We start from the raw sequence: 14814 nt of genomic DNA, 5'->3' as shown, positions 1-14814 counted from the left end.
ATTGCCCTGCTTCCCTTCACAACAAGCCTATCGGATTTCTTTATTGGATTTTTTAATTATCGATGAAAATAAGCTCTGTGACAAGCACACTTTATGATACTTAGACCTGATGAATGTAATCTCTCTACTGAAAATGCAGATTTGAAGTGTTACGTCAACGTGACGTCTTTACTTAACCATGTGGACTTACGCTATCCTGACATACATCCTGATGTACTGAGAGAAGTTCCCTTCACTAAACGTGATCAAAGTTAATAACCACTGTGGGAACAATCTCCTCATCTCATCTTACAGTATTTATTAAGCAGTATCAGACATTTGCACTGCTCGACGGAATGAATCAGGACTTTTCCCTCTTCAAGCTGCCAAACTGCCTAAATTATGTCCAAGTCTTTCAAATTTTCAATGACCTCTTTACGGCTTAATGTACTATTATCTCACTCCGGCTGCAGGATTTATCATCCGTGCTCCGCTCTGCTGTAGTAGCCATGTGCACAAGTGCTTACTAAAGCAAGTCTGCATTTCTGCCCTCGTGCATGAAGCTTACTACAGTCTACCGGGTACGCTTGTTAAAACTGGAATACTGCTCGCAGAGTGAGACGACGTCAGATCACTGTACAAACCTTTTTTTTTAATGATGTTGTGGAAAAAATCAAAACGTGAGACAAAGTAGAGCACTTAGGGCTGCTCAATAATTCATCCGACCCAAAATGCTTACGTACTTTCTTTACTTTTACAGCGGGGCAAAGTGGTCGACAGAAAGTAGATCTCAACACATGCTATGTCTCAGTAAAATGTCCTCCTCCGAGTCACCCGGGACCCTGAAGAACACAGCTCCTTTTGTCTCGTCCGCATGTAACGCAGAGTTCATGTTTTCGTTCGAACAATGAGCCCCAAAATCTGTGCGTACTCAAAATAATTGCTGCCTCTAACTAGTTATCTAGGCCAAAATTCTCATCTGCATACGGTGCCAAACAGCTCCAAGGAACGGCTGCCAAACATTCATCTGAACACAATTAAAGTGAATGAGAAAAATGATGAGAGGCCACGACGGATGTCCAAACTCTCCACAGCAGCTCCTGTCAGTTTATTTTGTTGGAGTCAAATTGTTCATCATGTATGTATTTATAAGTAACAGTACAAAATCTTGCTCTGTAAGTACGGTGGTGTTCTTCTTAGTCACTATGACGACAGTGTTTCTATTATAAATAACCATTTGTTTCTATTTCACTACAGATTGTGTCTTATTTGTACATCTGTTGTATGTGTAGCATGACACATTCAATTGGGCAGTCCTGTTTTCACTGATGGAATGTAACTAGGTACATGTACTTTACATTTACTGAAGAATTTGGATTTTATGCCACTAAATGAATGGATGAAAAGTCAGAAAAGTTACCTCGTGACACAAATGTATTTAATCCAATCAGTTTAAAAAAGTACTTTGATCACCAGAAAAAAAACTGAATATCCAATCAAATAATCAGCCGGGAGCGTTAATCTGCTGTTTTTTATTTTCATTTGAATATTTAGATGTTGACGCATCATAAATATGAGACCTCTGAGACTACGACCCCATCATGAAAATGAAAGACCAAAAGCAGAAATTCCCTGGAGGTGTAACTTCTCTCATTCAAAACAGGGAATCTGCTGATGGCCGAACACTGACGTGGACTAATGCCCAGGATGATCAGGGGGAGAGGACTGGGATATTTTATATTCCTAAAAATTAGTCAAATTTAATGATAGGTTTGTATGAAGTTTTGAGGGAATGCCATCAGTCATGAAGCAGGTCCGTGGGCAGCCCTGCAGCTGAGCCACATTTTAAACTTAGAGATCAATTTATCTAAAAGCTGGCAGCCAGAGACGAAGCAATGATGCATCTGCTCCATAAAATCTCTTACAAATGTAAACAGCTTTGGAGGCGGATGTTTCTTAAGCAACGACGGCTCTCACAGGGAGCAGGCTGGACTATAACTTCAGACATGAAAAAAAAAACAGAATTCAACTTCAAATAACATTCAGGTTATATAAAAAACGTATATTTGTGCCACTGGCATTGCAGAGTTTTTGTTTTATTTAGTAGGATTTGTGAACGTGTGCATACCTGTCGCTGATGCTGCAGGTGACGCTCAGGTGACGGCAGAGGGAGGATGGGCCCGGGCTCGGGGACGTCCCCCAGGGTTTGCGGTAAACACAGTCTGTCGTCTCGAGCTGAGTCCCCCTCCGCCTGCTCCATTATCACTCCCAACTCTGGGATGCCCTCCAACTTCTCAAACTGGAACAGATGATAGAGCCATGAAAAGCCTGCCTTTTAATTCATGTTCCAACACATTCTGTTTCAGGCTCACAGTCGCTGAGCCTTTTCCCAGCATGCAACTGTGGACGGTTGAAGCTACACATCTAGTTAGTTTCCATTTCGTGGGATAAATTGAGCCGCAGGTTGCGTTTCGATGCAAAAATCCACATTATTCATCTTTAAAGAGATGCTGGTGAGCCATATTAGACATGAAGCAAAGGATGATACAGACTAATCAGGGAGGTCAAAGTCTGTTCGTCCATAACAGAGGACATTTTTTCTCGTTTCTACCTGATTTATAAAACTGAGAGGCGCTTTGAAACTGTAACCACGATTAAGGGCTTTAAAAATAAACCCGACTTGAGAAAACGTTCTTTTTCTGGGGTTCAAAGTCAAAGTCAAGGACGTGTGGTAAACATCCAGCGAGGCACATGTGAGCTCCTCACTGCTGAACCATCTGCAGGAGCAAATTAGGTTTCAGGACAAGATGCTGCAGGAATAAAGTGATGAGTCAGGGCGGCATCCAGAGAAGCGAAATTCATATAAAACTAAGTAATAGAGAATTACATAAAAAGTGCCAGAGTCAAGATCTGAATAAAGTGTTACACAACAAAGCAAAGTGATTCGTATTTATGTTTCTGACAACCACAGCAGGTCTAGTTTAGTGTAAACCGGAGGAACAGCAGTGATACACAGAGCAGCTGAGAAAAGAGCAGTAATCACAGGAACTCCAGCAGGAGAAAATTCAAGAGAAGAGGCCTCACAGCACTGGAACAAGTGTGGGGAAATGCAGCGCAGAGGTATGAATGCAATTTAAAACAAAACCAGCAAAAACACGAGTTTAATCGACCAGAAGTGCGAGAAGGCGACAAGAAAAGCACCCACAATCCAATTACCAGAATTAAGGATGACGATGTACGTAACGACAGTAATGCTGAAACCTTGTGTGTCCTTGTGTTCAATGTTCAATTTCATGTCTTCACCGGGATGTCTACAGGCACCAGACTCTTAAATTAAATTTTTTTTAAGACCATTTAAAAATCATTTTTAACCAAATTTAGTTTACAAAGTTACAGATAAAAATATGTAATTTGATCACAGATACACAGATTCAGTAAAAAAAGGCGGCTTACTAACAGGATTATAACTTCCAAATTGAAGAGCGATGTTCTCGTCTGTAACCGTGCACGTGTGCACACATGACAACGCTTCAGAGGTCTCACACAACATCACGCTGACCTTAAGTGAGGCCACACACACTCCTTCAGATGAAGGAAAAGGAATTTTACTGATATCTCTTTCCTCTAATGTTTGATGGTGAAGTTATCCAAAAGTAACAGAAAGTAATCATCTTACGTTGCTTTAAAATTTCTAATACTAAGATTACATGACTGAACATTCTTTTTAAGCGATAATTAGTAACTATATCTGAAGACATTTTTAAGTAACCCTGCCAACAGGTTAGTAAAAGTATAAAGTAAAGGGACAGAAACTCATTATGACAAAAAAATTAAATAATAATAAATGAAATTAGATTAAATGTTTGATAAAATTTAGTCATCAAAAAATCTCATTTAGAATAATTAAATCCATTTCAAGGGCTAATATTTATGAAACTGAAGATATGTTTATTCTTTAAGGACCTGTAAACACCCACAATGCTTGTCAACACTGTGCTCATGGTCTGGTTAGGTTTAGACACAAAAAACCACTTGGCCAGGTTGAGTAAAAGGTAATATCTTGGCTTACACGGTCCCAGCATCATGTCAAAAATATCCAGTGGCTTCATGCTTACAAATTACTGAGACAGTGTTGAACAGTGGTCTCTGGCTTGGCTGCTGTTTCACCCAGCTGTAACGCCACCTCCCACCCAACCATCTCCTCATGAAAATCCGCTCATATTCATGTAAGGTGAATGTGTGTATATTTGACACACATAAAACGTACAAATGTGAACGTATCTGTGTAAAATTCCAACATCCCACTCTTGGCTGCTCAAACCACAACCTGACATGCTTCAGCGGTCTGTGGATTAAGAACTGTGTGCACCATGTACTCTGTCAAATCCAGTTTATCAAAACCCCGACTCACCTCCTGATGCCCCGTCTCCTCTCTGGAGTCGTCCTTGCGGCCGAGCCTCCAGTGCATGAGGATCCACCTGAGCTTCATGTAGAAGATGATGGTGTTGCGTCTGAAGAGGCGGACCTCCTGCTGCAGCAGGGCTCTCTCCTGAGTCCAGGGCACCTCATGACTCTGGAGTCCCTGCAGCTCCAGGGCGCCACGCTGGGCCTCCAGACGCAAACGCTCGTCTTCCTGCTGGGGGAAGGATCAGAGAAAAGATGGACTCATGTAGACCAGTGATAATAAAATGTTGAATCCCAAAAGATCCTTTTTAATGTCAAGTTAAGGTCTAATGTTAAGTGGGTGATGCATGAGTAACATATCAATTTTCTCCATAGTTTTGGATATGCACGACTTCACATAGGCTTAAAGGAGTCTGATGATTTGAGAGGGACTTTACCAGGCATTTATATTCCAGTATTTGAAAAAAATAAAAAATAAAAAATAAATCAAAGATGTTGTATCAATTTGATCCATAAAATGTCAAGAAACTGTTGTAAACAGTTTCTCAAAGTCTAACCTGAGAGATTCATATAGCTACCCAAAGATATTTGGTTTAATTATGGAAGATATAATGATAACGTATGATATTTTCATCTATACAAATATTTGAAGAACAAAAACACATTCATTTTTGCAATTTTTAGTTCATATCCTGCTCTAAATGCTGCTGTGTGTTTCTGTTTGAATTAAATGTGAAAAAGTTATATATAGTTATACACAATACATTACATTTCCTTCAAAACTTTTATTAGAAATATTATTTCTAAGAAAGACAATGCATGTTTAACTTGTTTTGAATATCACGTTTAAGTGACTAAAGCTGGCGTGTTACAAGTACAAAAAATAAATTAAGAGTAAAGTGCAGGTCTGAGTGCTGAAACTGGAAACTTTCCACCCTTTCCACCAGCAACACTTAATTAAAAATCATGTTCACACTTCAGCAAAGCTTGCAGAGGAAGGGAAGTGTGATACCGGTGTTCTTATGCTAATTCTCCTAATCTAAAGAGATTCACACTGCAGCGTGACTGACTGCACTATTGTACCTGAGGCAGAGAGCCGACAGCCTCCCGCTCCTCCGTCGTCGCTCTCATCCTTCGTTCATGATCCAGACGGAACTGGATGTCAGAGGCAGACGTGTCCCGGAGCTGAACCCACAACAGCACAGCACACAGTTACTTTACCAACACTCTGGATAAATCACATCACATGTTGAAGTCTCGCTATCATTCTGTTTGTCTCTCTGTGAAAAGCTGTATTTGATCGTCAAACAAATTTCACAAGGATTTGTGTGCGAGATGATTTCACTTGATTATCTTTGTGCTCGTCAGTTTAAACCGCCAAACAGAAATTCACTCAGCAGAATAGCCTCAAATGAGGACCGACTTCCACACAAGTCGAGACTCTTTACATCTTCTCCTCTGCGATGTCTCCGGAGATGATGAGAATTTAATGCTGCACATTTTCAGCTCGACCACATATTTCTTCATCAAACCTCAAACAAAATTATACCAACCCTTTAAGTTACAGTCTGAAATTTGGGGAATTATCCTCTTTTTTTTTTTTTGGTGTTAAACTTACTTGCTGAAAGTTAGATCAGGAGATTGACAGCTGGCTCATGTTTTTCTGCTAAATATGAAGCTGAAGCCAGCAGCTGGATAGCTTAGTTTAGTATAAAGACTGGAAACAGAGGGAAACAGCCAGCCAGGCTCTGCCCCGTGGCTTTAAGAACTGAGGTGTAACAAGGTCCTCCAGGAAATCACTGCTTCCTGCAAAGAAACAGTCCTGCACATGACCTCACTTGAGGCCACAACATGTCGAACATGTCAAGCAAGACATCACATGATAGTTTGGTAGACAAATGTGTTACCTTAAATCAGAGCTAGCCAGACATTTCCATTTGTTTTCAGTCTTTATGCTAAGCTAAGCTAGTTGACTGAGGGCTTTAAGTTCATATTTACTGCAGAGACACCAAAGTGGTATCCATCCTCTCACCCAACTCTCAGCAAGAAAGCAACTACAAGTTTATCTCCAAACTTAGTTCTATCTCATGAATGTGCTCAACCAGACCTGCATGACACTGACAAAACATCTGTAGCTTAAAAAAAGCAGCTTCATTAAAATCCTGACTCATATTTCCAAAGTAAAGCCATTAAAGGAACAGTTTACCTAAAAGTTTAAATTCTTACACTATCTGCTCACCCCAGCGTTGATGGAAAGCCAATTGAATTTTCTGGAGCTTCACAGCAAAATAGCATTGCAGCATTCTTCTTAACAACTGAAGCAGATGGGGACTTGTTTTAAATTGTAAAAGAAAAAAAAAACATAAAGGGAGATAAAGAAAAATAATCATATACAGATCCCAAATTGATTTGAAAATATGTTATTGTCATCTTCATCGCTTGGTCAAAGTCAAGATAATACTTCTAGCTTAGCAGCCACAGTACGGATTTGGGATTACAAAAGGTGCAAAAAAACAACACATTTTCTAATCAAAGCGGACCCCAGGGCTTCCAAAGACTTGGATTATGCTGGATGAAGGTTTGGAGCCATTTCATGTTGTCATTTTTCACCTCTCAAAAAAGGTCTGCAGCTACTTCAGTTGTTTAGAAGAATGCTGCAACGCTGTTGTGCTGTGAAGCTCCAGAAATGTTTCGTGAAATGTAAAACCTGCTTCGACTTTCCATCAGCTTGAGGGTGAGAACATAATGACTTCTCTTTTGGGGGGGAACTATTTCTCCAGTATTACTCAAATGCTATTCGTTGTCTTGTTACAGACATTATTCCCCAAAAATGCGCTTTGAAAAGTAAATCATGGTGCAAAAAAGCAGCAGTCGCAATTAGAACTGAACACACGCGAGGTTTGATTTGTTTACCGCAGGTGAGAAAATGCTCAAAGGGGAAATGAGATGCTTATGTTCATGTTTTTTTGGATGTCTGTCCAGATGAAAAACCTCACGGTGAAGAGACTCTGACGATTTGGATATTGCAGTTGCTCATAATGCGATTTCTTTCTCCTATCCTGCGTGCGGGCATTTATTTGTAATTTTTTTCCTGCTTGCACCCTCCCGCTGACGGTAAGTTGAGCTGTTCAGTGTGCACTGACCCTGGCTCACCTCCATGTCAGCCCAATGTCAAATGCAAATCACACAGGCCGGCAGCGCTGCGCTAATCCTGCCATATCCAAGCTGCTTTCCCATTCATTCATTTCACCTCGCAGATTATACACTGTGGCACAAAGCAGTCCGCACGAATGTGCTGTAACTGTAACTGTAATAGTAGTGTGTCACATCTCCACTGCCAGTGCTCCGTATTACATAACAGCGAGCAATTTCTCTATGAGCACAAGCATGAGGCAGCGATTATTAATCAGAGCCCTGCGATCACACAGACGGTTTATTAAACAGCCGAGTCGCTGACGGATTTAACAGATCTGAGCCGGTGTGTGCGGCGGAACACGTTGCCCCCTTTCGACTGCACTCCTTAATTCTATCAGCGTGTGTTTAAAAAGCGTGCCGTGACATTTCTGTGTGAGCTGCACTTTCACGTGCGGTTTTAATTTGCTGAGTCCGAAGTCGAGTCATGACAGTGCAGACGGCAGTGGTGAACCGGTGCCAGAGGGCATCGCGGTGTGCAGATTCAGCCGTGATAACCCGAGAGCACACACACTCCTGACGGATCGATACACTTCTGCTCTCTCACACCGAGTCAGAGGGCAACACACTGAGGACGTACAGTTCATATAACACAACATGCACTCATGTGAGTAATGAGCTAACATTTCTGAACTCCTCTCAACATTGGAGATCTGCTTTCGGCTTGTTTCTGTCCCGGGGGGGCACATGGTACGAGTTAAAAAAACAAAAAAAACAATAAGAAGATGTTAAAAAACCAAAAAAACCAAAAGTAAATAAAACAAATTAAAAAAGATCAGTGGCTGTCGGATAGTGGGTATTTAGTGTGAAAGTAGAGTGAGTGAATGAAGTGAGGTCGTGTTCGGCATCAAAACGTGACTGTGGCTGGAGTGTCACTAGACATGCTGGACTGAGCGGCCTGTTAAATGGAGAGATATGGAAGCACAGAAGATAAACCTGTTCATCTCTTTTCACTTTGTCTTTGTCTCCAGTAAATAAACTCTAAAGTCAGATCCCTTCGATTTGGCCTGTACCGGCAAATTTCATCAGTTGCTTCCCTGTAGGGCAAGTTAAAGGGACAGTTCATCCCGAAATTTAGAAAAAACAAACACATTTTTCCTCTTACCTGTAGTGCTGTTCATCCATTTGGTGTGAGTTGCTGAGTTTTGGAGATATCAGCTGTAAGGATGTCTGCCTTCTCCCAATATTATATAGCTTTCTTCTTTCATCTTACGTGTTTTTCATTTATTAGTAACGTATCTAGGCTGCAAACCTGGCTAAACATGCTGGTAGGTAGAGATCTGTTTTGATTTTTTTCTGCCATAGAAGTACTACTACTAATACGCAATTTCCCCCACAGGGATCAATAACGTTTTGTAGATGGAGAAATAGCACTACAGGTGACAGGGAAGAACATGTCTTTTTGATTTTGGGGTGAACTTTCCCCTTCAGGTGTTCTTTCCATGGTGCACTGCTTCTCAGGCCTATAGACGCTCCAAAAGCCCTCATTCTGTGCCAACATTTACTCTATGATCTGACAAATTCATGAATGCAGCAGTGACGGCATGAACATGAATTGTATTGGTTCATGTATCTGTCTGGATTCGTCTTACATCTCTTATGCAAAACTAAAAACTAAAAATGTTTTGGAGCATCTACAGGCCGTGCAGGACGTTTACGAGGGCCAAGTCGCTCTACAGAGAAGAAGCCAAACCAGATTTGTTTTTTATTCAATTTAAGTGACTGGAAATAGAGTCCAGGTCTACGGAGGGCCCGTGTACGGGGCTCATGGTGGAGCCAGTGTCAACTCAGTCCTACAGGTAGAAGGGAGATGGAGGAGGGAGGAGGCACTGACCTCTGCTCTTAAAGCCAGGGGCCTGTGGTACCTAGTGAGTCCCGTGGCTCCCCTGCTCTGGGCCTGGCCCCCACCCTGGCTCTGGCTCTGGGGCTCCACGCCTCGCTCCTGTCCTAGACGCCACTCCAGCTCATCCCTCTGACCGGACTGTGAGTGACGTGGGGTGGGGAAGGGGGAGGGAAGGGAAGCGGGTGAGGACGGTGTGGGTGTAAAGGGGTTAGGGGGAGGATGGGTGACAGGTGCGGGATACAGGGGTGCAGGTAGTGATGGTGGAGGTGGGGGGAGATGTGTGAGGTGGATTGTGGACAAAAACAGACAGAAGACAAGAAACGGGGTGGGGGGGCGAGGAAAGAAAGCAGGGGGGCGGGGGGAAAACAAACAAAAATAAAACAGAAAATGGGTAAAGAATATAAGCAGAGAGGGGGAAATTAACTAACAGACTACACGGTGTGGAGAAGAACAAACGGACTAGAGTACGAAGAAAAGCGCAAAGAGAAAGACCAACTTAAAGATGACGGCGTATGACAGAGATGAGAAGAGAACGAGAATGAGGATGAACAAAATCATGGGCTGAAACATCTGGCGGGAACACAAAGAGGAACAAAGAGAGGGAATCGGGGGGGAAAAGAATGCAAAACACTTGTTATGAAGCGCATGCAATGAGGGATACATGAGTCCAAAACCAACAGCTGAGAGATACCACGGCAAACTGCAGAGCGAGAGCTAGCACGCCAAAGGTTGTCAACACATGCCGGTGCACAGCCGCGTGTGTTGTAGAGGCAGTCGGCTAAGGAAAGGCTGCTGCGTCTCGAGTCCGTCTGATGCACATTGTCTTCACACATTACAGCATTTCAAATACACTGGAGGCATGTGAGGCTTTAAGACAGCGCCATGCTAGTTGCCCCCCGTTTGTTAGCAGGACCCACATTTTATTTCTGTCAGTGAGGATTTTTTTCCAAGCTAGCAGGAACTGAATGCTTTGATGCTTCACAGGTGCTTGAAGGTGTTGTCTACAGAAGTGCTTAACATTCACCGGAGGAAAAAAACTGAGGGCATACTCATAATTATGACTTCATATCTTGAAATGATTAGAAACTCTAATTGTGTATTTACAGAACTTCTACCTCGTTATCACAAGAGCCGAGTGTTTGAGTTTTACCTGATGGTCTGAGAAGCAAAATGTAACTAAACGTTCTACAAGAAGTTTTTGGAGTTTTTTTCATGATACAGTCTCAGTTCAACACTGATCAATGACTTATCTTGGTCAGATAAGTCATTACATAAACAAAATAATAGTGGAGGAGCACTGAAGAAGAAACTGTTGTTTTGCTTTGTCCACAGGGGGCGCCACAATCTCCCCAAATTAAAGTTCTTCGTAGCAGCTTTAATAAAATAATAAAAAATGAAGTGGTCAGCAAGTTGATGATAGGAGTTTTGCCATAATGACATGCCAACTCATAATAATTATAATAATAATTAATAATTATATAGATACAGAAGACATCATTATGAGACAATATTTCTAACACTCTACAAGATAATCAAAGGAGAAATAATGTACTGAACACAACACAGAAACTGTTATTTCAAGATTAACCCTCTTTTACTTATGACAAGATACTGTATCATATTTATATTTTGATGTCATAATTATCTTGTAAAGCTCTTTTCATGAAGGATTTGCATGTTTGCAAAATAATGAACAAACACAAAAAAGCAAATAAAAAAGTGTCGCGTTTTGATATAAAAACTGGACACATTCATTTTCATACAGATACAGAAGAGAAAAATATGAGAAAACATTTCTTGCACTTTACAAGATAATTACAAGATTTATATCTCATAAATACAAGATACAAAAACTGTTAGATAAGCATCTTGTACTTAAACTATTTTCCCATGTTATGATGTATCTTATCTTGCATTTCTATACGATATTATAACAATCTCATAATTCTGAGATTCAGATTATCCTTGATGGTCTGTTGATCTTTAAGGATAATAAAACAAGACAATTATCTTGTGTTAAAATATTTACATCTCATTCTTATTACATACTTTTATCTCAGGGAAGTCATCTCTACTGTTATCAGTTTTTAAAGAAGTCATAATTATATAATTACACTCAATGGTCTGAAGGTCTGGGTACTGAGACAACATAAAGTGATTACGAGTAATTGTCGGAAGGAGGGATACTTATGATCATCCCAACAGAGTGCAGTTATTAACCGATGTCACTATTAATCATGGTCATGGTCAGGGTTTGGAACCATAAATGCTCAGGTTCATTCAGTGTTTCTGTTCTCACTCTGAAAAAAGGGATATCATGTCATTTTATTTTTCAAAAAAAGCTTTGAGTCAAGAATGACAAAAAGCAGGAAAAGGAGCTCTGTAACCCCCTCAAGGGCAAAACACCTGAATAATGGATGTGCTCAGTTTCATTTTCACTAAAACTGCATCCTGACACGACTTTTTGTATATTTTTAGTCACTGTATCATTTCTATTTCAAAAGGCAGCAACTGTAAAATAAAGAAATTTTGTCGGGGTGAATTACAATAAAACCTAATCACCACGTGATTTTGAAACAAATTTACACGTTTTAATCTTAAAACCGTGAATCTGTTTTTTGACTCAGACTTTAATTGCACCATCATAGTTGCGGCACTAATCTCAGGGGCCGTATTTTAAAATGACAAGATATGAAATCTACTGAAAAGAAAATATTTTCCACATCAACTTTTTTTCTCTGGTGAACGCTCTTCTGTACATATCTGAATTTTTCAAAATGTGTTTTATATACAGTACCTTCACTGTCCACCTGACTCTTCGTCAATGACGTTTGAAACTCAGCTGTTCTACCATTTAATCATCCTCAACAACTCTCAGTGGACGGGAGGCCTTATCGCTCTGAACAGGTCTGAGGTGTTAGTGCAGTGGTTAGCTTTGACTAATCCACCCAGCTTCACCCAGACTAACCAGCGAGTCCTACAGGTGGAGGAGCAAAGCAGAAACAAGTCATTGGATAGAATGAAGTATGGAGGCAGCTTCGCTCTAAATCTCTACAAAGCAGCCCGGGCTCTTGAAGTGAGAAATGTTAGAAGAGCTGTTTGTTTTATTCCGTACGCCACTCTGGCTGATTAGAGAAGAAATCCAAGATGTCTGCCCGATCATGCAGCACAGAGATAATGAACCTGCTTTGGAGGAGTACACAGTGTGCTGACATGTTGACTGAGCTGCAATAAAACAAGAACAGAAAGCAAGAAGCCAGCCAGCGAGGCTCTCTCACACATCGCCATGCAACTCTGGTTTACACTCTCTTTTTATTGAACTGAGGTTATTTTAGACAGCGCACACATTTTTATGGTTCGTCTCCTTGGCAACACCATGGAGTAACCAAGCCCACGTGTGTCTGTGTGTGTGCGGCGCGTGATGACACGTTGTGCAAACACAACGGCTACACCATTTATGTGCCGTAATGAGTTGTACAAATGGTGGCATGGTGTAGCGAAGCTGTATAGAGAGAGAAATATTTACTGTACGTCATCATGCAACACTCTGATTCGAGCCAAATGGAAGAAGCTGCTACAACTCCTTCGGTACTTACACCATTCACACCAAGCACCCTCTCAAGCACCCTCCACAGCACCCTCCCACGGCCCTGGCTGACTGGAAGCAGGGCAGCTGCAGACAGTGAGTGCAGGGAGGAGGAGGAGGAGGGGGCAGGCAGGCAGGGCTGCTGGCCATGAGGATGTGCATGGAGATGCAGATGTGGATGTGGCAGCAGCAGGAAGCGATGGTGGTGGTCGGCGGGGCAGGAGAGGGGGTGGCGGTGGTGGTAGAGCTGGGTGGCTCATGTTGGAGCAGGTTGGGGGGGGCGGGGGGTGCTGCTATGTCACCCTGTGCTGGCACTAAACGTCTTCTTGAGGTTTAGATGATAGGTTCGGATTTTTTTAAGGCGATCTAACCCATGGCTGGGGCTAGTGGGCCAAAGCTGAACCAAGACAAGGTTAGGTTATTAAATTGGATTAAATATCTTACTATAAATCACTGTCCAGGAAACTTTTATTTCTTAGCCTTTGGAACTAATAGAAACTTGAAATGAAGATGTTGGCTTTAATATGAAATTACTGTGAAAGTGACTGTGAAACATCACTCAGGTCAAATCCAGCTCAAACGAGTGAAACACGCAAACATTGCATCATAATGGGCTGAATTACCAATTATTTTTCGTAATCTAATGGTGACCGGCAGTCACACTTTGCGCAGGTCGTTCATCGATAACAGGTGCGTAGGATCCTAGTCTCGTTTTGCACCTTAACATTGCAGAACAATGCCCAAGGTCAACCATTATGTTTCGGTTTTGGTGCTCAAAGAGAAAAAAAGTTTGGGCATTCCTAATCTAACCTGTCTAATGTTGGTCTGATCCGAACTCACAATATCCGACGCCTGGTGAACTCGGCTTTACATTGAAAGAGGAAAAAAAGCCACTGAAGGATCACAAAGAGGCCTCAACACTTGCTCATCATAAACCAGCTGTCCCTGCGGTAACTCTTTTGACATCTCCAGTTTAAAAAGTCAAAAGGATCTTGAGACCCCAATTTCACGGTCTGTATTCATCCTGAAATTCAAGGTCCCTCTTGGCCTTCCGCACCGCAGGAGGCATCTGTCCGCCCTGAACTCGCCCTTAAGACACCTGTGTTTCCATCTGACAGGTAACAACTCCCCACCTGTTGTCGCACAACTCCACTGTAAGAAAGTTCCAAATACTCCCTCTACGCAAAAATGCATCCTTACATTGAGACTTTGGCTGCAACTAAGCTTTCTTTCCATTAAAATGATGAAGATAACAAATTCCAGCAGTGTTTGTGGTGACAAAGACAGGTACATTTTACAGTAAGCGGAGTGCACCAAATGTGGGTGTTTTTTTAGTTGGACCTCGGGACATCACTGACAGTGTTTGTGGCGACCAGCACAGGTATTTTGAGCCTAAAAGTCTGAGTGACTTGTGTGCCTAAACCAAACCAGTGCACGAGCACAGGGCTGTTAATTTAACCTAAAGAAACAAAAAGTTACAACATAAAGTTTCAACATATCGGTGGGTTGCAGGGACTTACATTGCCAACATTTATTCTTGTGATTTTGTTGCTTCTTCCTTGATAAAATCCGGTACCTACATTACCCACAAAGCAACTCGACCTCCAAAAGTTCAGTGGGCACTTCAGGGGGAATTCCCCTATAATGGACTGAATTTTCTCCCCTACTTCTTACAGTGAAGTTTCGCTGCTGCCACCATTAAGAGGAGGAATGATTACAGCCACCTATAACTCTCTGAAAGTACATATGGGAATGTGAATATTGCATTAAGATAGCCTTGAAAAAAAAATCCGAACCTATCCTTAAAGCT

General features: G+C 41.7%; 1 protein-coding gene across 6 annotated transcripts in view; it reads right to left on the bottom strand.

The window, feature by feature from the left end:
* LOC119011604 (microtubule cross-linking factor 1) overlaps positions 1 to 14814 on the bottom strand; it is a 73626-nt gene that overhangs the window by 20603 nt on the left and 38209 nt on the right. For 5 of the 6 annotated variants that reach the window (XR_005072227.1, XM_037084880.1, XM_037084882.1 and 2 more), the window contains exons 6-9: positions 9410 to 9556; positions 5467 to 5568; positions 4391 to 4615; positions 2108 to 2278 (exon numbers count right to left, since the gene is read on the bottom strand). Coding sequence is in view for 5 of the 6 variants with exons in the window: in XM_037084880.1 (XP_036940775.1) it covers positions 2108 to 2278; positions 4391 to 4615; positions 5467 to 5568; positions 9410 to 9556 (645 nt within the window). In the remaining variant the exon portion in view is untranslated. The remainder of the gene's footprint in view (positions 1 to 2107; positions 2279 to 4390; positions 4616 to 5466; positions 5569 to 9409; positions 9557 to 14814) is intronic. The other variant, XM_037084881.1, reaches the window with a different exon arrangement.

This window comes from Acanthopagrus latus, chromosome 21 (assembly GCF_904848185.1).
Source record: "Acanthopagrus latus isolate v.2019 chromosome 21, fAcaLat1.1, whole genome shotgun sequence".
Lineage (NCBI taxonomy): Eukaryota > Metazoa > Chordata > Actinopteri > Spariformes > Sparidae > Acanthopagrus > Acanthopagrus latus.
The sequence above is the reverse complement of the archived record's forward strand: the minus strand, read 5'-3'. Positions and strand labels throughout refer to the sequence as shown.